Source organism: Oncorhynchus kisutch, linkage group LG5 (genome assembly GCF_002021735.2).
Source record: "Oncorhynchus kisutch isolate 150728-3 linkage group LG5, Okis_V2, whole genome shotgun sequence".
In the NCBI taxonomy this organism is placed as follows: domain Eukaryota; kingdom Metazoa; phylum Chordata; class Actinopteri; order Salmoniformes; family Salmonidae; genus Oncorhynchus; species Oncorhynchus kisutch.
The window spans coordinates 32971574-32996226 of record NC_034178.2 but is presented as its reverse complement, the minus strand read 5'-3'; the positions used below and the strand labels follow the sequence as shown (position 1 = coordinate 32996226).

The window sequence follows — 24653 nt, the reverse complement described above, 5'->3', positions numbered from 1 at the left end:
GCCAATGTACCAATGCAAGTATAATAGTACCAGTAAAAGTATAAAGAGGGGTAGATGCAGGAACTGACCAAATTGCAGGCCACAATTGCACCCTTCACAGCTGGGAATCCAGATGTGACCCACAATAACAGGTTTAACTGTGTGAATTAACAGTTTATTATCTCACTTGGGTAGACAGGCACACTCTAGCCCATAACACAACTGGAGGAGCATGTTAAAGCCATGTGAGTGTTATATCCAGTGATATTTTGTACAACATGGTCTAAGACAGATATTTATAGAGCATCTTCACAGTTGACTGGAAGTAACACCAGTGGTGATTTTAAGCATGTAAATCTTGCGGGGGGCAAAAAATAATATGGCGCTGGAGAGGAGGAAGGCTCTAGCAGCGCTGGACAGGCGGGAACACCTGTAGGCAGAAGTAGGAGAGACAGCCTGGTGCGGGGGGCTGCCACCGGAGGGCTGGTGCGTGGAGGTGGCACTGGATAGACCAGACCTTGCAGGTGCACTGGAGCTCTTGAGTACCGAGCCTGCCCAACCTTACCTGGTTGAATGCTCCCGGTAGCCAGGCCAGTGTGGCGAGGTGGAATAGCCCGCAGTGGGCTGTGCTGGCGAACCGGGGACACCATGCGTAAGGCTGGTGCCATGTACGCCGGCCCGAGGAGACGCACTGGAGACCAGACGCACTGGAGACCTCCGTGTGTCCTCCCCAGATGTAGAAGCACACACTCCCTGTGTGCTTCTACATCTGCATTGCTTGCTGTTTGACATTTCAGGCTGGGTTTCTGTACAGCACTTTGTGACATCGGTTGATATAAAAAGGGCTTTCTAAATAAATTTGATTGATGACATGAGTTAATTTCTATGCCACGTTTTTTGTAGTTTTACTTTAGTGCCTTATTGCAAACAGGATCTATGTTTTGGAAAATGTGTATTCTGTACAGGCTTCCTACTTTTCACTCTGTCATTTAGGTTAGTATTGTGGAATAGCGACAATGTCGTTGATCCATCCTCAATTTTCTCCTATCACAGCCATTAAACTCTGAAACTGTTTTAAAGTCACCATTGGTCTCATGGTGAAATACCTGAGGGGTTTCTTTCTTTTCCGGCAACTGAGTTAGTAAGGACGCCTGTATCTTTGTAGTGACTGGGTGTAGTGATACACCATATAAAGTGTAATTAATAACTTCACCATGCTCAACAGGATATTCAATGCCTGCTTTTTTTATTTTACCCATCTACCAACAGGTGCCATTCTTTGCGAGGCATCGGAAAACCTTCTTGGTCTTTATGGTTGAATCCGTGTTTGAATTTCACTGCTCGACTCAGGGACCTTAGAGATAATTTTATGTGTGGAGTACAGAGATTAGTATTAATTCAAAAATCATGTTAAACACTATTATTTCACACAGAGTGAGTCCATGCAACTTCTTATGTGACTTGATAAGCAAATTTGTACTAATTGACAGTGTGAAAAGAATGAAGCCTGTACAGAATAAAAAAATATTCCAAAACATACATCATGTTTGCAACAAGGCATTCCAATGTTTCTGCAACTACCTCCCCCTTACAAGCAATGTTTGAAATATGATCTACCCATTTGTAGTTTTGAGTCAGTGACTCTTATCACAGAGTGAGATTTTAAATCACAGCTAAAACTGCAAAAAATGTGGCAAAGAAATTAACTTTATGTCCTGAATAAAAAAAGCACTTTGTTTGGGGCAAATTCAAAAACAACACATCACTGAGTACCACACCTCATATTTTCAAGCATAGTGGTTGCTGCATCATGTTATAGGTATTCTTGTCATCAGCAAGGACTATGGAGTTCTTTTTCAGGATGAAAAAAAACAGAATAGAGCTAAGCACAGGATAAATCCTAGAGGAAAACCTGGTTCAATCTGCTTTCCAACAGAAACTGGGAGACAATTTCAATAACCTAAAACACAAGGCCAAATATGCACTGGAGCTGAATTTTGTAAATAATATTGTGCAAATATTATACAATCCAGGTGTGCAAAGCTCTTATAGACTTACCCAGAAAAACTCAAAGCTGTAATCTCTGCAAAATGTGATTCTAGCATGTATTGACTCAGGGGTGTGAATACTTACAGTGGGGCAAAACAGTATTTAGTCAGCCACCAATTGTGCAAGTTCTCCCACGAAAAAGATGAGAGGGACCTGTAATTTTCATCATAGGTACACTTCAACTATGGCAGACAAAATGAGAAAAAAATCCAGGAAATCACATTGTAGGATTTTTTATGAATTTATTTGCAAATTATGGTGGAAAATAAGTATTTGGTCACCTACAAACAAGCAAGATTTCTGGCTCTCACAGACCTGTAACTTCTTCTTTAAGAGACTCCTCTGTCCTCCACTCGTTACCTGTATTAATGGCACCTGTTTGAACTTGTTATCAGTATAAAAGACACCTGTCCACAACCTCAAACAGTCACACTCCAAACTCCACCATGGCCAAGACCAAAGAGCTGTCAAAGGACACCAGAAACAAAATTGTAGACCTGCACCAGGCTGGGAAGACTGAATCTGCAATAGGTAAGCAGCTTGGTTTGAAGAAATCAACTGTGGGAGCAATTATTAGGAAATGGAAGACATACAAGACCACTGATAATCACTTGGCGTCACAACCAAGTCCTTAAAAACCTTGCGTCCGCCCTGGAGGACAAGCGAGCTGCCACCAACTCCCTACCACCCACAGCAGCATCACACTCCTTACGGACAAACTTTGTCCGTGAAGGGGCTAAACCACCGAAGAGCGTCTCTACACCATTAGAGCGAGACCAGCTGCGCTTGGCCCGCGACTGGAAAATGCTAGCTGACATTGGCCGGCAACTTGTGTTTCCTCCGGAGATCGCAACCACCACCCTAAGACCTGACATGGTGCACTGGTCCTGTTCGCTCAATAAGGTCTTCATCATTGAGCTCACAGTACCCTGGGAGGACTCAGTAGATGAGGCTTATGAGCGAAAACATCTGCGCTATGCTGATCTAGCTGCCGAAGCACGGCATCATGGCTGGAACACAGAAGTCCGACCAGTGGAGGTGGGCTGCAGAGGTTTTGTGGCAACATCTACAACCAGACTGCTTAGAGACCTGGGAATTAAGGACCAGAGCCAGCGTTCGGCAATCAAAGCTGTATCGGAGGCGGCAGAAGGCAGCAGTCAGTGGCTCTGGATGAAGAGGAAAGACCCCAGCTGGGCCCCGAAGTGAGAGGGCCAGGAGGTATGCGGTCAACAATGCTTGACTCAGGGAGGAGGACGCCCCTGCCATGCATAGTCCCATGGGATGTTGGCTATCAACAACAAGGCAACTCCTATGACTAATTGGGAATGGGACGCAAGCGTAGGATTGATCACCCTGTCGCTGGCCGCCTTTGGGGAGGGTGTATAGTGTGAAAGGCCGAAACACCCTAGGAACCAAAGGTACACTACTGACGATGCGCTCCCCAAATTTCACCACGCTCACTGGTCATTAACTCTTGGAAGTGCTTGCACAAAGGATAGTAACATCTCATCCTGTGTTCTTGGAATCTCCCTCGATCTGGTGCTCCACGCAAGATCTCACCCCGTGGGGTCAAAATGATCACAAGAACGGTGAGCAAAAATCCCAGAACCACACGGGGGTACCTAGTGAATGACCTGCAGAGAGCTGGGACCAAAGTAACAAAGCCTAACATCAGTAACACACTACACCGCCAGGGACTCAAATCCTGCAGTGCCAGACGTGTCCCCCTGCTTAAGCCAGTACATGTCCAGGCCCATCTGAAGTTTGCTAGAGAGCATTTGGATGATCCAGAAGAAGATTAGGAGAATGTCATATGGTCAGATGAAACCAAAATATCATATGGTCAGATGAAACCAAAATATAACTTTTTGGTAAAAACTCAACTCGTTGTGTTTGGACGACAAAGAATGCTGAGTTGCATCCAAAGAACACCATACCTACTGTGAAGCGTGGGGGTGGAAACATCATGCTTTGGGGCTGTTTTTCTGCAAAGGGACCAGGACGACTGATCTGTGAAAAGGAAAGAATGAATGCTGCCATGTATCGTGAGATTTTGAGTGAAAATCTCCTTCCATCAGCAAGGGCATTGAAGATGAAACGTGGCTGGGTCTTTCAGCATGACAATGATCCCAAACACACCGCCTGGGCAACGAAGGAGTGGCTTCGTAAGAAGCATTTCAAGGTCCTGGAGTGGCCTAGCCAGTCTCCAGATCTCAACCCCATAGAAAATCTTTGGAGGGAGTTGAAAGTCCGTGTTGCCCAGCAACAGCCCCAAAACATCACTGCTCTAGAGGAGATCTGCATGGAGGAATGGGCCAAAATACCAGCAACAGTGTGTGAAAACCTTGTGAAGACTTAAAGAAAACGTTTGACCTCTGTCATTGCCAACAAAGGGTATATAACAAAGTATTGAGATAAACTTTTGTTATTGACCAAATACTTATTTTCCACCATAATTTGCAAATAAATAAATTTAAAATCCTACAATGTGATTTTCTGGATTTTTTCCCCTCATTTTGTCTGTCATAGTTGACGTGTACCTATGATGCAAATTACAGGCCTCTCTCATCTTGCGACTAGGGGGCGATATTGAAATTTTTGGATGAAAAGCATTCCCGTTTTAAACAAGATATTTGTCACGAAAAGATGCTCGACTATGCATATAATGGACAGCTTTGGATAGAAAACACTCTGATGTTTCCAAAACTGCAAAGATATTGTCTGTGCAACAGAACTGATGTTACAGGCGAAACCCAGATAAAAATCCAATCAGGAAGTGCCGCATTTTTTGAAACCGCCTTGAAATAAAATGCAAATTAATTACTTAAAAATCATACAATGTGATTTTCTGGATTTTTGTTTTAGATTCCGTCTCTCACAGTTGAAGTGTACCTATGATAAAATTACAGACCTCTACATGCTTTGTAAGTAGGAACACCTGCAAAATCGGCAGTGTATCAAATACTTGTTCTCCCCACTGTATATGTATATATATATATATTCCTGAGGCATATAAAGTATTAGCATAGCCTATGTGTTGGCTATGACATGCTGTGGCTGTGGTTTGAGTGTCTTATTGCCAATTGGTCCACATATTTAATTATATTGATTGTGTTCCCCATACTCTATATAATATACAGTTGAAGTCGGAAGTTTACATACACCTTAGCCAAATACATTTAAACTCTGTTTTTCACAATTCCTGACATTTTAATCCTTGTAAAAAAATTCCCTGTCTTAGGTCAGTTAGGATCACCACTTTATTTTAAGAATGTGAAATGTCAGAAAAATATTAGAGATTTATTTCAGCTTTTATTTCTTTCATCACATTCCCAAGTGGTCAGAAGTGTACAAACACTCGATTAGTATTTGGTAGCATTGCCTTTAAATGGTTTAACTTGGGTCAAACGTTTCGGGTAGCCTACCACAAGCTTCCCACAATAATTTGGGTGAATTTTGGCCCATTCCTCCTGACCGAGCTGATGTAACTGTGTCAGGTTTGTAGGCCTCCTTGCTCACACACGCTTCTTCATGCCTTGAGATGTTGCTTCAATATATCCACAAAATGCCATCTATTTTGTGAAGTGCGCATGTCCCTCCTGCAGCAAAGCACCCCCACAACATGATATTGCCACTCCATGCTTCACAGTTGGGATGGTGTTCTTCGGCTTGCATAACAATGGTCATTATGGTCAAACAGTTCTCTATTTTTGTTTCATCAGACCAGAGGACATTTCTCCAAAAAGTACCATCTTTGTCCCCATGTGCAGTTGCAAACCGTAGTCTGGCTTTTTTTATGGCGGTTTTGGAGCAGTGGCTTCTTCCTTGCTGAGTGGCCTTTCAGGTTATGTCGATATAGGACATGTTTTACTGTGGATATAGATACTTTTGTACCCGTTTCCTCCAGCATCTTCACAAGGTCCTTTGCTGTTGTTCTGGGATTGATTTGCACTTTTCGCACCAAAGTACGTTCATCTCTAGGAGACAGAACACGTCTCCTTCCTGAGCGGTATGATGGCTGCGTGGTCCCGTGGTGTTTATACTTGCGTACTATTGTTTGTACAGATGAACGTCTTACCTTCAGGCATTTCGAAATTGCTCCCAAGGATGAACCAGACCTGTGGAGGTCTACAATGTTTTTTCTGATGTCTTGGCTGATTTCATTTGATTTTCCCATGATGTCAAGGAAAGAGGAACATCGCCCTTGAAATACATCCACAGGTTCACCTCCAATTGACTCAAATGATGTCATTTAGCCTATCAGAAGCTTCTAAACCCATGACATAATTTTCTGGAATTTTCCAAGCTGTTTAAAGGCACAGTCAACTTATGTCCCCCTTACTTCTAAAACCAAAGTGGGCCCCGGACTAGATTATATGTGTTGAAAAGTTTTTTTTTTTCTCAGACGGGGTAATTCTTAACACAATTTCTGATATATTACATGACATAACTGCTTTTATTTCCAATTAGACTGCTTTGGATTTCTTCCTGACCACAATGGCTGCCAATTTCATACCATTCTGAAACATTGAACATTTATGACATAGCATAGCACCTCTAGTCATTTCCAGTGGTAAGTACATTATTACTGGTGTAGTGGTATTTTGACCAATCACACTATGTAGACTACAGTCACAGTAGTCCCCTGGAATTGCACTGTCCCATGAAACACAGTGATGTGTGAACATCTGAACTGTTATTGATATTCAGCACTGATATTTTAAGATATCACAAGATGGGTGTCTCATTACTGAAAAAAACATGGCATGCTCTCCACAAGCCCCTCATTAATTCACAAAAATATATGCTCTCCCAGATCAAAGCACAATACGTTTGTTTGTCTGGTGTGGGTAGATTTTTCATTAATGCAATTTTGAAAAACCTAAATCCAGTTACTTGATGCATTGCAATGGATGAGTTCAATTTGATACCTCAAACATCTCTTCTAGAGATTACGGTAAGAAAATATTAGACCCTCCTCCACTGAGTTCATGAATGTGCAAAGCTCCTCTTCGCTCTCTATCATCTGCAGCATAATGCAACAGAGCAGTAACGACAAAATGTAAACTCTAGGTGTTATTGCCAATTCACAGACATGAAAGAGGAATCTTGTGCTCCTCCAAATCATTAGAACAATTTCCCACGATGAGAATTCACTGCAAAGTTGTTGTGATCACTGTCTGTTTAGGAGTTTTTCTACTTTTGTACTTTTTGGGGGGGAATGCTGCAGACGATTCGCCTTTGAAAGAAGTTGCGGAGGATTACTATTTTCCAACGTCCTCTGGGCTTGGAAACATTGTTGCATCGAAGTTAACAAAAAAGCCTCTCGATGAACTTCACATTCTACAGAAACAACCACTCACGGACCGAAAAGAAGCGAAAGTAGTCAGAGGCAATGCGATCGCAAAACGGTAAGCAATTTTCGGATCATTGCTTGTTGATGTGATTTATTGGCTTTTTCTCCACGCCTATTTTTTCCCTTCAACCTTTTGGCACGCATTTAAAGACGTAATATGTCTCAAAAGTCATTTCTGCACTTTTAATCTACGGATTGCATTACTATCTGTTTACCGATATGGTTTATTTCTTTGTTGTTCCTTTTGGAAGTTATGGAACGAGTCCACACGTATCCTTTCCCTCTTCATTCAGGAGACGTGCTCCCCCATCGAAAACATACATGGGCTCAAATCTCAATTCAAGGACGTTGCCAACAAAAAATGGCTATATCTGTCACGAGAGGACCAAGCATGCAATTGTCATTAAAATCGTATTTTTATTATCACATGTATTTCTCTTAATGACCGATCAATGTATTGATTGGATTTATTACAGAGGTATTTGCACGTAGTCTCTCACCTATTCGGTGAGTTGTGTGCATATTTGATCGCAAGATGAGCTCAAAATAATTGTTTGTACACCAGTTTAAAAAAAAGTCTCGAGTGTAAAAATAATTGGAGTTTTGTGGAGTTTATCCCTTTTTAAGTCCTGTGGTTAACGGGTTTAAAGGTCACCTTGAGAGGTCTTCAATATGGTGTATAAATGTGTCCAAGGAGACCCACTGATTACACCGCTGGGGACTGACGAGCATACATTTACATATCTTATAGAATTACTTGCATCCAGGACCTATGCCTTTATTGGGCAGCAGGTAGCCTAGTGGTTAGAGCTGCAAGATCGAATCCCCGAGCTGACAAGGTAAAAATCTGTCTTTCTGCCCCTGAACAAGGCAGTTAACCGACTGATCCTAGGCCGTCAATGAAAATAAGATTTGTTCTTTTAACTGACTTGCCTAGTTAAATAAAGGCAACAAAAAAAGTATTTGTTCGTTCAAAGTAAACAAGCACTTATAGATATATAAATGAACAAAAATATAAAGGCAACATGTTGGTCCCATGTTTCATGAGTTGAAATAAAGGATCCCAGAAATGTTCCATAAGTACAAAAAATGTATTTCTCTCATTTTGGCCACACATTTGTTTAAATCCCTATTAGTGAGCATTTCTCCTTTGCCAAGATAATTCATCCACCTGACGGGTGTGACATGTCAAGAAACTGATTAAACGGCATGATAATTACACAGATGCTCCTTGTGCCGAGGACAATAAAAGGTCATTCTTAAATGTGCAGTTTTGTCACACAACGCCACAGATAAAGTTGAGGGCAGGTGCAATTAGCATGCTCACTGCAGGAATCTCCAGCAGAGCTGTTGCCAGAGTTGAATGTTAATTGATCTACCATAAGCCACCTCCAACGTTGTTTTGGAGCATCTGGCAGTACGTCCAACCGGCCTCACAACCGCTGACCACGTGTAACCACGCCAGCCCAGGACCTCCACATCTGGCTTCTTCACCTACGGGATCGTCTGAGACCAGCCACCTGGACAGCTGATGAAACTGTGGGTTTGCACAACCAAATAATTTCTGCACAAACTCTCATTGAACCTCATTTGCGTCCTCGTCTTGACCTGACTGCAGTTTGGTGTTGTAACCTACTTCAGTGGGCAAATGCTCACCTCTGATGACCACTGGCACGCTGGAGAAGTGTGCTCTTCACAGATGAATGCCCGGTTTTGCATCGAGTGGTTTGCTGACGTCAATGTTGTGAACAGAGTGCCCCATGGTTGCATTGGGGTTATGGTATGGGCAAGCTACGGACAACGAACACAATTGCATTTTATCTATGAGAATTTGAATGCACAGCGATAACGTGACGAGATCCTGAGGCCTATTGCCGTGCCGTTCATCCGCCGCCATCACCTCATGTTTAAGCATGATAATGCACGTCTCCATGTCGCAAGGATCTGTACACAATTCCTGGAAGCTGAAAATGTCCCAGTTCTTCCATGGCCTGCATACTCACCAGACATGTCACCCATTGAGCCTGTTTGGGATGCTCTGGATCGACGTGTACGCAGCATGTTCCAGTTCCCGCCAATATCCAGCAACCTCACACAGCCATTAGGAGTGGGACGACATTCCACAGGCCACAATCAACAGCCTGATCAACTCTATGTGAAGGAGATGTCGCGTTGCATGAGATAAATAGTGGCCACACAAGATACTGACTGGTTTTCTGATCCATTCCCCTACCTTAAGGTATCTGTGACCAACTGATGCATACCTGTATTCCCATTGAAATGTGAAATCCATAGATTAGGGCCCAATAAATGTATTTCAATGGACAGATTTTTCTTATGAACTGCAACTCAGTAAAATCTTTGAAATTGTTGCGTTTTTATATTTTTTGTTCAGTGTAGATGACCTCAACTACTGGTCAAAACAATATGTCATCCCATGCTCTCACCCCCTCTTTCCTGTGCCTTCCGGATAATAACCAGGCAATGGTTTGTCTTTCACCATTCCAGTCCAGGGGTGGAAACATTTAGTCTTCTATTTGTCCTCTCTCAGGCTATCACGGATATGATAATATAATCCAGATTTGATAGTCTAAAGGCAGTACTTTCTGTTGTAAAGCTTGCTTTCACCAACACCAGCGTTTTCCAGACTCGGTGCATGTTTTGGTTTTTGCCTTAACTGATAGCTGATTCAAATGATCAAAGCTTGATGATTAGTTGATTATTTTAGATCAGCTGTGTAGTGTTTGGTGCAAAAACCAAAACGTGCACCCCTTGGGGTCTCGAGAACCGAGTCCGGGAAATACTGCCCTGCACTGTCCTGTTTGATCAGTGAACTGGTTGGAAGCGTTTCTAAAGCATTCAGACTGGACCATAGTGTCCTAGCAGTGACCACACCCACACGCGTGTGCCCTCTACTGATAAGAGAAATGGGGTGATGGAGGAAATTGACTGAAGCAGGTTTCTCAAACCATAACTCTCTGAGAAAAAAAAATGGGAAAAAAACTAGACATCTGCCTTAGCTTTAGGCCCTTGACCATTGGTTCTGGTGAAAGAGAGGGATAGAATTGCCATAAGATATATGCTATTATGTTGTTTTGGTTACTCTTCCCTGCTCATCATTGTTTGTGGAATTTCCCCACATAGTTCTCAGTCAAGTGAAAATTGTACATATATGATACTGTCGTCACAACAAACACTTTCCTTCATCGTCTGGAATATTGTACAATGGTGTGCCCTGACCCTAACAAGGTATTCATTCTATTGCAGTGACATTATGTAAAGCTAAATGTCATCTTGGATGACTAAAGACTGCTCTCTCTGTCTGCAGGTCTTGAAACCTCCCTGCTTACCAAAGCATCCTGGCGAGGTTTTAAGGGACATCTTATGTGGGCCTTATCAAGGGGAAAAGCAATTTTTTTTTTGCAGGAGAGTGAGCCAATGAAGGAGAAAGAGGGAGAAAGTACCTCCTGGGAGACATGGGCAGAGGCTGGCGTTGAGTAACTTGGGAAATCTGTTTATCAGAATACACATGGCAAGGGCTGATGATTCACTGAAAGAGAATGTAACTTTATTCAAATCCATTATGCACGGGGAGGACTTTCATATTCAGAAAGGAAAGCAAGCACATTTTTGTTATTTTTTTTCCAAAACCTCTGAAATTCCCTTCTCACAGCGTTCATCCAAGCAAGCCTTCAGCTCATTGTAGTAGTGGGTCGTGTCTGATTCTGAATAGTGTATGTCAATTTTGATAGATTTGTTGAACAAGGTAAGCTGTATTGTCACTGCTGTGTTTTTTCAAGGTTCAGGGTTTAAAAGATTGTTGCAGTGCAAGCCCAAGGCCTCATAGGCACAGTACTCTCTGTTGTCAATAATTAGTTCTTGTTGTATCCCCTCAGAGCTAGTCTGAGTGTGTCCAAATGTTTCCAGGTGGGTGGAATATACAGTACCAGTCAAAAGTTTGGACACGCCTACTCATTCCAGGGTTCTTCTTTATTTGGACTATTTTCTTCATTGTAGAACATCAGTGAAGATAGCAAAATAACACATGGAATCATGTAGTAACCAAAAGTGTTTCTTGATGCCTTGATGAAAGCTTTGCACACTGTTGGCGTTCTCTCAACCAGCTTCAGGAGGTAGTCACCTGGAATGTATTTCAATTAACAGTGGTGCCTTGTTAAAAGTTCATTTGTGGAATTTATTTCCTTCTTAATGCATTTGAGCCAATCAGTTGTGTTGTGAAAAGATTAGGGGTGGTATACAGAAGATAGCTCTATTTGGTAAAAGACCATGTCCAATTTATGGCAAGAACAGCACAAATAAGTGAAATGACAGTCCATCATTACTTTAAGACATGAAGGTCAGTCAATCTGGAAAATTTCATGATCTTTGACAATTTCTTCAAGTATAGTTGCAAAAACCATCAAGTGCTATGATGAAACTGGCTCTCATGAGCACCACCACAGGAGAGGAAGACCCAGAGTTACCTCTGCTGCTGAGGATAAGTTATTTCAAGTTAACTGCAGCTCAGATTGCAGCCCAAATAAAATGCTTCAGAGTTCAAGTAACAGACACATCTCAACATCATCTGTTCAGAGGAGACTGCACGAATCAGGCCTTCATGGACGATTTGCTGCAAAGAAACCACTACTAAAGGACACCAATTAGAAGAAGAGACTTGCTTGGGCCAAGGAACATGAGCAATGGACAGTAAACCGGTGTAAATTTGTCCTTTGGTCTGAGGAGTCTATATTTGAGGTTTTTGGTTCCAAACGCCATGTCTTTATGAGACGCAGAGTAGGTGAATGGATGATCTCTGCATGTGTGGTTCCCACTGTGAAACATGGAGGAGGATGTGTGATGGTGTGGGAGTGCTTTCCTGGTGACACTGTCAGTGATTTATTTATAATTCAAGGCACACTTAGCCATGCTGGTTACCACAGCACCCTGCAGCGATACCCCATCACACCTGGTTTGTGCTTAGTGGGACTTTGGACAATGACCCAAAACACACCTCCAGGCTGTGTAAGGGCTATTTGACCAAGAAGGAGAGTGATGGAGTGCTGAATCAGATGACCTGGCCTCTATAATCACCCGACCTCAACCCAATTGAGATGGTTTGGGATGAGTTGGACCGCAGCGTGAAGAAAAAGCAGCCAACAAGTGCGTGGAAACGCCTTCAAGACTTTTGTAAAAGCTTTCCAGGTGAAGCTGGTTGAGAGAATGCCAAGAGTGCAAAGCTGTCAAGGCAAAGGGTGGCTACTTTTAAGAATCTAAAATATATAGTTTGATTTGTTTTAACACTTTTTGGTTACTACATGATTCCATATGTGTTATTTCAAAGCTTTGATGTCTTCGCTGTTATTCTACATTGTAATGAATAGAACGAATAAAATAAAACCCTTGAACTTTTGACTGGTACTGTCATTCTAACACTCAGACTACCTCACATAAGCAGCATGTGCTTCTTAATGGGGCTGTGTCTGTGTTCACAACATTCATTTTACTGGTCCAGGCCAGATATAAGCTCAGCAAAACAATAAGCGTCCCTTTTTCAGGACCCTGACTTTCAAAGCTAATTCGTAAAAATCCAAATAACTTCACAGAGCTTCATTTTAAAGGGTTTAAACACTGTTTCCCATGCTTGTTCAATGAACCATAAACAATTAATGAACATGCACCTGTGGAACGGTTGTTAAGACACTAACGGCTTACAGACGGTAGGCAATTAAGGTCACAATTATGAAAACTACGGACACTAAAGACGCCTTTCTATTGACTCTGAAAAACACCAAAAGAAAGATGCCCAGGGTCCCTGCTCATCTGTGTGAACGTGCCTTAGGCATGCTGCAAGGAGGCATGAGGACTGCAGATGTGGCCAGGGCAATAAATTGCAATGTCCGTACTGCGAGACGCCTAAGACGGCGCTACAGGGAGACAGAACGGACAGCTGATCATCCTCGCAGTGGCAGACCACGTGTAACAACACCTGCACAGGATCGGTACATCCGAACATCACACCTGTGGGACAGGTACAGGATGGCCACAACAACTGCCCGAGTTACACCAGGAACACACAATCCCTCCATCAGTGCTCAGACTGTCCACAAAAGGCTGAGAGAGGCTGGACTGTAGGCCTGTTGTAAGGCAGGTCCTCACCGGACATCACCGGCAACAATGTTATGCCTATGGGCACAAACCCACCGTCGCTGGACCAGACAGGACTAGCAAAAAGTGCTATTTTTTTTAAAATTTTACCTTTATTTAACTAGGCAAGTCCGTTAAGAACAAATTCTTATTTTCAATGACGGCCTAGGAACAGTAGGTTAACTGCCTTGTTCAGCCTACATGCTACACTAGCCAAGTTATAAGTTATATAGCTGTCGTCTATATTAGCCACAACTTACCGTTCTTTGTGCAGCTTCAAATGTCGAACAAAGTTGTAAATTGTTGCGCCTCCGTCTCTAATTTTCAAGTTGCAATCCATTTTTTGTTGATACAGCGTCGTCTTTATATCCGAAAATAATAATCCTGGGTATCATCTTTCCAAGGGCTCCATCTGAATTCACCCGCCTACGTTCCTCTGCACTGCCACGCACAACTTTTTCTCAGCTGGTACAATTTGATTGGCTGCTGTCCGATTCAAACTGTAATCCGTTAAATGAAGAGTTGATGCGCTGCACACTTTTTTTTTTAATAGCATCATTTTTCATATTTGGCCTTGGGGAGGGTATCAAGTCTGAGTCATAAGGCTCAAGTCCAAGTTAAGTCACAAGTCATCATATTTGTGACTCAAGTCCAAGTCATGTGACTGGAGTCCACACCTATGCCAGATCCTGACTGTTACTTTTGATTTTGACCCCCCTCCCCCCTTTTGTTCAGGGACACATTATTCAATTTCTGTTAGTCACATGTCTGTGGAACTTGTTCAGTTTGTGTCTTAGTTGTTGAATCTTGTTATGTTCATACAAATATTTCCACATGTTAAGTTTGTTGAAAACAAACGCAGTTGACAGTAAGAGGACATTTATTTTGTTGCTGAGTTTAGTATGTATCATAGAACAACACATTTTAGGGTTAGGTTGCAGATTAAAAGAGAATATGCCTCTTCCTCAGTATTACATTCCCCCTACTAATATTGTGCACAGTACATGCTCATAAACATGAATTGTTCTTGAAAGAGCCATCAAAGCCGAGACTAGAGGACAGGTTTCTCTTGAGCCCTGCCATCAATCATAATCTGTGTTGCATGATTGTCCCTCAGCCATGCAGAAAATGAAGTGTCACGCTTGGAGACTATGCCTGCAACCCACCTTTCCAAAATCCTTTCACAACTGATAGACAAAGGATGCTTTGTTCTAAAGGAGGATTTTTGTGGCCATGAGTTTGCATTCTTCCTTTGCTCATGCTAATGCCTACATTTACAGGTGTGTTATAAATTTAAAAAACACCAAGCCCATACAGTATATACAAAGTGCAGCTCTGAGTATCTCGGTCTAGTTCTACATTGAGCTATAAAAATCATATATTTTTCAGACTTCATATTCAACTCTGCTGAATCCATTTGAATTTAATGGCAGTCTCTGCTGCTGTGCAGAGAGAATGATTTTTAAAAATCAGATATTGAAACTTGAGCACTAGAACAAAGCCCAGTGGATATATACAGACCTACAGTACAGGGGGAGGGAGTTCTGCTAACTCTCAACACTCTTCAGGGACGTCTTAACGAAGGCCTTGAATATGGACGTGTTGGTTAGCTGTCTGTCAGTAGAAACAGTGTGATGATGTGCTGTCTGGAATGTATGTGTCTCAGGCATATCCTGTCATGTTCCTGCCGTGCCTCTTAAAAAAAAAAAAGCTGTAGATGTGTTCTCACGGTTTTGCCGTTGATGTGTCCTTGATGAAGTAGCAGCCTTGCTTTGGAGCGACATGGCTCTGCTGTTCGGATGTTATTTGATGAGGCTTCTGTAAACTGAGAGTCTTTAGCCTTGTTGCCCCTGTGTGTTCCCTTGTATCAGACAGAGGAGTGACATGGGACTGGGCAGGCTCTCATCGAAGCGCGCCCGAGCTGAAGAAGTCATGCACCTGGCCGTGGTGGCCTGCGGGAACCGCCTGGACGAGACGCTTACCATGGTCAAGTCGGCCCTTCTCTTCAGCATCAAGAGGATCAAGTTCCACATCTTTGCAGAGGACCCCTTGGCCTCTCAGTTTGAAAAGAAGGTAAGTACCCTCAGGCAGGTACTAGAGTACATGATCTAGGCTTTAGGTACGGTATGTTTCTGGAAAAGGAAAACACTAATTCTCAAAATATAGGCCTTATTGAATATTTTAAGAGACTCATGGTTCTCATGTATATCTTGGTTGCTGCTCAGGATTATACTACATTTACTACCAGATCTGAGCTTGTTTAAAAAATAAATTTAAAAAACATGTAAGCTTTTTGAACTCCCTCTTGCTTCAACATCTTACAGGCTTCAGACCCTTTTATCTCAAGGCCGATCCTGTCACTCAGACATTTGTCTCACTGCATTACCCAAAGCAACATTTCAGTCATCTTTACTTTGTTTATTCACGAGCCAAGCTTTACAAAGTCAATGTGTTGGGCTACTGTGTAGCTGTAAATCTAAAGGTATACATACTGGTAAATGAAAACAGCATGTGTGCGTGAGGCTACATGCCCTTTGAGTGTTTATGGGGTATGGTCTGTATAGCATGTGAACCTCCCCTTTTATAATTGGCTTCATGCTAGCCAGGAAGTTGAGTTAGTTAAACCCTAAAATCAGTAGCATATGTGCAGGAGATGGAACATTCCATGTCTGGCCTGCCTGCGCTGGTCAAAAAGGAGGTCGAAGAAAAGGGGTGAAAAGGGGTTCTGGCCTCAATCTATTTCTCCTAGTCGAACAGAAACCCGGCCAGCTCCGCCCACTGATCTTTGTTTTGGGGCCAAATTATTGAATAATGCTGACGATTATGGAGGGCTTCAGAATCTAACGGAGCAGAAAATCGTAGGCCTCTCTGTGTGACAGCAGTGTTTACTTTGAGGGGGTAACCCTCAGGCTTGGACAGAATGGGCTTCAAATCAGCTACCTCTAGTTTAGGTTAGTTTCACTGGGTTAGGCGTAGTTGTAGCAACAGCTGGCAGCATTATGGTCAATGTACAACACCACTGCACTTACTGTAAAGACATGACTTCATTGGTTTACAAAGACTTCCTTAGATGTGTACAGTGCCTTTGGAAAGTATTCAGACCCTTTGAATTTTTCCACATTTTGTTAGGTTACAGGCGTATTCTAAAAGTGATTTAAATAGTCCCCCCCCCTAATCAATCTAAACAGAATACCCCATAATGACAAAGCAAAAGCAGGTATAGACATTTTTGCTAATTAAAAAATATATATATTTACATAAGTATTCAGATGCTTTACTCAGTACTTTGTTGAAGCACCTTTGGCAGTGATTACGGTCTCCAGACTTCTTGGGTATGACGCTACAAGCTTGGAACACCTGTATTTGGGGAGTTTCTCCCATTCTTCTCTGCAGTGAGCTTATGGGTTTTACTGACTGATCACAGGCTACCAAGTAGCCAATGGCGACTTTGAAGGAGCTTCAGGCCTTTATGACAAAGACTGGTCAATGTGTGCATATGTGACCACAATATCACAAGCGCTCCACAAATCTGGCGTCTATGGGAGGGTGGCAAGAAGAAGAAAAAACACTCCTCAAAAAAAGCCACATTAAGTCTCATTTAAGCTTGGCCAAAAAGCACATTGTAGATTGAGGCCAAGTGGCAAAAAGTGCTGTGGTCAGATGAGACCAAAATTGAACTTTTTGGCCTTAACGCAAAACGATATGTCTGGCGAAAACCCAATACATCTTTCCAACCGAAGAACACCATGCCTACAGTAAAGCACAGCGGTGGTACCATCCTGTTGTGGGGATGTTTCTCTTCAGCGGGGACTGGAGCACTTGTCAGGATAGAAGGGAAAATGGAAAGTGGAAAATACCGACAGATTCTTGAGAACCTGCAGCCCTCTGCCAGGAAGTTGAAAATGGGAAGATGGTTCACGTTTCAACATGACAATGACCCAAAGAACACCGCCAAAGCAACTGTACAGTGACTGAAGGACAAGAAGGTGAATGTCCTTGAGTGGCCTAGTCAGAGCCCCGACCTAAATTCAGTTGAGAATCTGTGGAATGACTTGAGTGCAGTCCATGAACGGTCACCATGCAATTTGACTGAGCTTGAAATATTCTGCAAGGAAGAATGGCCAAATACTGCACAGTCTAGGTGAGCAAAGTTTGAGACGTATTCACAGAGACTCATGGCTGTAATTCAAGCAAAAGGTGGTTCTACCAAGTATTAACTCAGGGGTGTTCACTTGTCCAAATAGGGTATTTTACTGTTTTTCATTTTCAGATTTCTTTTTTCCCACTTGCATGTTGTGGGTTACTGTAAGGCTGTAGGCAACAAAAGGGTGGTGACTTTCTATACCCACTGTAAATAAGGTATGTTTTTTATTTGTAATAAATTTGCAAAAATGTCAAACTGTTTTCGCTTTGTCATTTATGGGGTATTGTGTGCAGATTGCTGAGGATTATGATAATTTTTAAAATCCATTTTAGAATAAGGCTGTAACATAACAATGTAGAAAAAGTCAAGGGGTCTGAATACTTTCTGAAGACACCCGTATGTAGACTTGAACACTCAGGAGTGTATCTTGTCGGAATAAGGAATATTTCCATTTGCTCTTTCAGTGATCTCTCTCCCCATACACCTTGACTCAACCTTTCGAGTTGCAGTTTTGTTACTTTGGAAGTTAGATATGCAATGATAAAGGAGACACCCTGTGATGGCTGTGCTACCTCTAACAGATGATGGTGTCTTGTAAAGTTGTAGTTTCTCTTTCAGCTGAGCCAGTGGGACCGTGCCATCTCCAACAAGTTCCAGTACAGTATCTACCCAATCACGTTCTCTGTGGGGAATGCAGAGGAATGGAAAAAGCTGTTCAAGCCCTGCGCTGCCCAGAGGCTGTTTCTCCCTGTAAGGCTATAGCACATTTTTCTCTCACCTCTCTGTGTACTATATCGTATTTATCAAACATATACACTGATTTAAACTGATATAGATATATATTAATCAGCAAATGTGTTTAGATAATTGTCCAGGTTATCTGTTTCCTATTTCTGTTCCACTCAGGGCTGCATTCTGCCCCCAATGCATTTTCTATTAGATACATAGGATGAGCTTAGTTTACGTAAGCATACGAGTGATATACCCAGAGAATAATGGTGTATCCTTTTATTATGGATTTTTACTTGTATTACATTTGTATATAATCAATTACCTTAGCATGGTAATATATATGGATTTATTCATACCCATTGACCTTTACACACACACAATGCTTCATCTTCGTACACATTGCATTACACCATTGTAAAAAGTGGTAAGCAATCCATGACTGCAGTTTGATTGATTGGCGGATGATTCTCCACCAACCACATACTTTGCAGGTGCCTTGCTCTCTTCCCTCAAGCCATTGTTGGTTTTTAGATGGCACATACTGTATGTATAAAGGTCTGTCACTGGAATAGGAAAAAATGTGGTATTCTGATTGTCGTGACAACAGGTGATCCTGAAGGACGTGGACTCTCTGCTCTACGTGGATACAGATGTGCTGTTCCTCAGGCCCATGGATGATATGTGGAGTTTCCTCAAGGCCTTCAACACCACCCAGCTTGCTGCTATGGCCCCAGAGCATGAGATCCCCAAGATTGGCTGGTACAGCCGCTTCGCACGCCACCCCTTCTATGGGGTCACCGGGGTCAACTCTGGAGTCATGCTGATGAACCTCACAAGGATCCGAAGAACTTTGTTCAAAGTAAGGATCATCAATCAATCAACATTTTGGTCATATTCCCTGTCCCGTGTCACTCACCACTGAGCATTTCTGCCCTGTTGTCCACCTCTGAGTTAAATCTCTAAGGAGAGTAGTTGTATCATTCAATCATATCTGTCTGAAGCCAGCCAGCTTAAGATATGGCACTTATTGACACTCCGTCTCAACAGTTGGGAGTGCTCAATGTAGCGTAAGGCAATGATTTAAGGCTCTGTGAGTGCCACACTAACATTAGAGCAGTGCTTCAGCACACTCAAGCTCAAATTGGCATTTCCCTGCATCCAAGAAAGATCATTACAAATTGTAACTTGGGGAATACTTGGCTAAAACTCTGTAAATTTGCTCCTTTCAAATCGGGCATTTCTGTTGTGTAAGATGTGTAGCTGCTACTTGGGTTGTAGAGTAAACCAGTCCTTGTTCCTACTCCAGAACAGCATGATACCCAGTGGCCTGTCATGGGAGGACCTCCTCCACCCACTCTACCAGAAGTACAAGAACCACATCACTTGGGGCGACCAAGACCTCCTCAACATTATCTTCCACTACAACCCAGGTACACTCTACCACATCACAAATATACGAAAATGAAATGGTATATCATTTCACCGCCATTCATGTTGACAGCAAGAGCTGTACTTAGGCTTGCATCAATTTATAATGTTTCCCCAAAACATGATTCCAAGGGTGGTTGCATAAATGTAATCTTGTATGGAATTCAATACAATTCCTTCAGGCAGGTGTCATTATTGGTTTTCCTGCTCTAATACAACCACAATAAAGAACTCTCCTGAATGAGGTCAATGCTGTGGAACTAAACAAGCCTGCGGCTGCAGCTAATTCAGTCACAAGTACCAAGTGTTCCAAGCCTTAAGTAGACTTGGCAGGAGCATTATTTGTCTGACAACATGAATGGAACCTGTCTGCTAAACAAGAATATCCCTAGCAGCATCCCCAAATACATATATATTTTTTTAAAGGGCCACGTGGAGGGAGCAGCCAGTCACTGTGAACGATCTGCATCCAACATGGAAAGACTTTAGTCTCTGGCATGTGTCTGATCTTTCTCCTTTTATGTCTGCCCGTTACCTGGTCTCAGAGCATTTAGTATTATTCTGTACATAAATCCGAGGACACTCCATTTAGTGTGATGTGTTACGTTTCATATGGTTCCTTAAGGCAAAAATGAAAGTGGAGGGGATGGATGGGATGGTTGAGTTTGAATCTCATCACGGACAACTTTAGTATTTTAGCTAATTATCAACTACTTTTGAGCAACTTTGAAACTACTTAGCTAACCCTTCCCCTAACTTTAACCATTTTAGCTAACTCTTCACCTAGGTTAAAGGGGAAGAGTTAAGGCTAACTCCTAAACTTAACCCTAACCCATCTAGCAACACAATGGTTGCGAGTTCAAATCTCATCACGGACAACTTTAGCATTTTAGCAACTAACTACTTTTTAGCTATTTTACAACTACTTAGCTAACCTTAACTTTAACCCTTCACGTAACATTAACCTCGCAGCTTAACTAACGTTGGCGAGCTAGTTAACGTTAGCCACCTAGTTAGAATTAGTAACATGTTTGGCAAATTCAACATATTGTACAGTTAGCAGGGTTTTACTTACAGAATAATATGAAATGCTCTGAGACTAGGTTGCTGCCCTTGTTTCTGGTTGAAGGGGATTCTCCGTTGGTGTTTTTCTCTATTCCCAAGCCAAGATTTAATGCATTTTTCAAAGGACTAGAATCATTTTAGTTGTGAAGCAAGCCATTTGATAATTTACATGTTTTGGGAACAGCAAAACATGAGTTCTGAACGATTATCATTGTAGGTTGAAGTCATTCGTTTTTTTTCTAAATGCTGTCTTTGGTAGTAATCAGTTTCTTTATTTTTTCAATACTGGTGTCACAGTATACACTATGGTAAGCTTTGAGACATTGTGAAGAGATCTGATGTAACAGTGGTGTGTAATGGTGTGTTCCTGTGTTTGCAGAGTCTCTGTACACCTTCCCATGCCAGTGGAACTACAGGCCTGATCACTGCATGTATGGGAGCAACTGTAAAGGAGCGGAACAGGAAGGCGTGTCCATTCTCCACGGGAACCGAGGAGTGTATCATGATGACAAGCAGCCAGCCTTTAAAGTAGTGTATGATGCAATACATGAGGTAAGAATAATCTATTTATTTGAGTGGATTGTTTCACTAAAAACTGCAAGTTTCGTTACTAGATTGCCGGTTACATCCTCTGGGACAAAGGCAACAAAATATGAAGGGGGAGGATCTCAGAAAATGATCAACCTTGGTATTAAATCCTTCTGTCCTTTTCTCTCCTTGGAAATGCTGTGGGAAATGTTAACATAAGGAAATCCTTGTCTCACCGCAACATCAGCCCCCTCTGCTGTCCATAGATAAGCCTTTTATTAACCAGACAATTTGATTCATATCCATCCCCTTCTACTGTACCTACTGTAAGCCACTGGCACAGTTGATTTATAAGAGGTTTGATAAGCTACCACTACTGGTGTCTAACCCGTAGGCCTGCAATGATTCTGTTTTACAGTACCCCTTTGAGGACAACATGTTCCAGTCTCTGTTCTATCCCCTCCAGACCAAGTTTCTGGACACTGTCAACACCTTGTGTGGTCGGATTCCCCAGGTGTTTCTCAAACAGGTAGAGAAGACCATGAGGACCGTGTACGAGAAGAAAGTGATCCGTCATGTGAAGCCGCCACCTAAATAACTACAGGAAACTGGATGGAGGAAGTTGTTTCTGACTATGGGAATCTTTCTGTGGAAGATGTGCAATGTCAGGAGTCCCCAGACCAGACTGCCATATTATGACTGAACTAGTATGGAAACTGATTGATGGAATCAGAATGCGTTGCACACCACAGCGGATCACAAATGACATTCCATTTGATTGGAATGGTGGAATGGATCATGATGATCATGTAGGACAGGCATTCAGTGCTGGTCAATGATGCCGTGTGTGGGGTAAGCTTGCCTTATCACCCACTTAATTGTTTTTACAGAAACTGATTTACAGGTAAAAATGTGATTGGCTTCAAAATGTGTTTAATACCTTCTTTTTTTTTAAGTACAATGCTTTCTTCAGGTCGGGATTAAGTCCTGGTGGAGAGAATTAAGTGGGAATTTAAAAAATGGCAGAGGTAATTTTGTTTCTCTTAATGTGCATGAAAGTGTCTGTCGTAACACCTTTATATCTGAGGCTTCTGGAAATGGTTTGAAATGTTCCTACTCTGCCTGGAGGTCTGCACCTAACTGATCCTTTTCTGTCAAACAAAGCTAATGGGTCTTTGCTTAACCAGAGCTTTCTGTCAAAGACAAAAATCACTTGCATATCTGTACATGTGGGAATGAGTGGATGTGATTCAACTTGTCCAGTTCTCCAAATGCCAACGACAGTATCATGAACATATCATACACACTAGAAATTGACCATTCAGATTTTGTATTAGAAGATGTATTAGGTAAATGCCCTATTGCAGGGGCAGGCGGCAACCCTGTTCCTGGCGTGCTGCAGGCACTTCATGTTTTTGCTTTAGCTGACCTGGAAGACGAGGTGTGTTGAATTTATGCAATCGCCTAAGTGATCAGTTCGGCCTTAGTTGGAACAAAAATCCTGCAGTACTCCAGGAACAGGGTTGACTGCCCTATTGCATTGCTGTCATAGTTTGACGTGTGCAAATAGAACAGGGCATGCATACCATTAGTCCTCGATTCAATTGTCAAAGCATTGCAAATCCCTATATGAAAAAGCAGTGTAGTTGTCGCAGATCAAAACTACCAAAGTGCTAGTGCTTATATTCGGACAGTATTTTCAAAAGTATGTGCCATGTGAATTAATAAATGTTCTTAAAATGTTTTATTTTGTTTCTGCAAGAAAAGGACAGTAAACTTAATGAAAGTGTCTTCCTATAAAGTCATACTATCAGTGAGTGATACAGTATGTGGACTCTGGGATTTATAATGTGACGTTCGTGTAGCCTATACTCCATCGGTTGATGTGTGTTTACCGGCAATCATTTAAACTGGAAACTCAAGATGGTTGTATTTATACATGCTTATGTTTACTCTTTTTCCAGAATAAAGAAAATGCCAACAGTTCTGTGTCTATATTAGTGGAACATGAGACGTGCACACCCTTGCAGCTATAGATTCCAGACATTTGAAATAAAACATGCAGGGGACACTCAGTGGTTTGTCAGATGTATGCCCACCCTGAAGTACATAACGTGGAGAAAGCAAGGCAATGCAATTGGAGGATTAGTATCTATTATAGAAGAAACGCTCCAGCTTGAAGGTGCTGGCATGAATGTACGGTGCGTTCGGAAAGTATTCGGACCCCTTGACTTTTTCCACGTTTTGTTACGTTACAGCCTTATTCTAAAATGGATTAAATTAATATCCTCTCTCAATCTACACACAATACTTCATAATAACAAAGTGCAAAGTTATTTTTGCACATTTTATTTAAAGAAGAAAAAAACTCTGATTTGCTCAAGTATTCAGACCCTTTGCGATGAGACTCAATTGAGCTCAGGTGCATCCTGTTTTCATTGATCATCCTTGATGATTCTACACCTTGATTGTAGTCCACCTGTGGTTTATTCAATTGATTGGACATTATTTGGAAAGATACATCTGCCTACAGTGCATTCGGAAAGTTTTCAGACCCCTTGACTTATTCCACATTTTGTTACGTTACAGCCTAATACCCCATAATGATAAAGCAAAAACATGTTTTTAGACATTTTTGCAAATGTATAAAAAAATATTAAATATCATATTTGCATATGTATTCAGACCCTTTACTCAGTACTTTGTTGAAGCACCTTTGGCAGCTATTGATTACAGCCTCGTGTTCTTGGGTATGACACTACAAGCTTGGCACCTGTATTTGGGGAGTTTCTCCCATTCTTCTCTGCAGATCCTCACAAGCTCTGTCAGGTTGGATGGGGCGCGTCGCTGCACAGCTATTTTCAGGTCTCTCCAAAGATGTTCAATTGGGTTCAAGTCCAGGCTCTGGCAGGGACACACAGACATTCAGAGACTTGTCCCGAAGCCACTCCTGCGTTGTCTTGGCTGTGTGCGTAGAGTTGTTCTCCTGTTGGAAGGTGCGAAGGACCTTTCTGTACTTTGTTCCGTTCATCTTTCCCTCGATCCTGACTAGTCTCCCAGTCCCTGCAGCTGGTGCCAGGTTTCCTCTAGAAGTGAAGCTTGGCGTTCAGGCCAAAGATTTCAATATTGGTTTCATCAGACCAGAGCATCTTGTTTCTCCTAGTTAGAGTGCTTTAGGTGTATTTTGGCAAACTCCAACCAGGCTATCATGTGCCTTTTATTGAGGAG

At 42.1% G+C, this 24653-nt stretch overlaps 1 protein-coding gene across 1 annotated transcript; it reads left to right on the top strand.

Annotated features, from left to right (window-relative positions):
• Positions 1–7026: 7026 nt before the first annotated feature.
• LOC109890928 (glucoside xylosyltransferase 2-like) lies at positions 7027–23408 on the top strand. Its single transcript, XM_020483084.2, has 7 exons — positions 7027–7439; positions 15400–15601; positions 18291–18422; positions 19012–19263; positions 19711–19834; positions 21277–21449; positions 21844–23408. The coding sequence occupies exons 1-7, from the start codon at positions 7174–7176 to the stop codon at positions 22021–22023; spliced, it is 1329 nt and encodes a 442-aa protein (XP_020338673.1). The 5' UTR covers positions 7027–7173; the 3' UTR covers positions 22024–23408.
• Positions 23409–24653: the final 1245 nt, after the last annotated feature.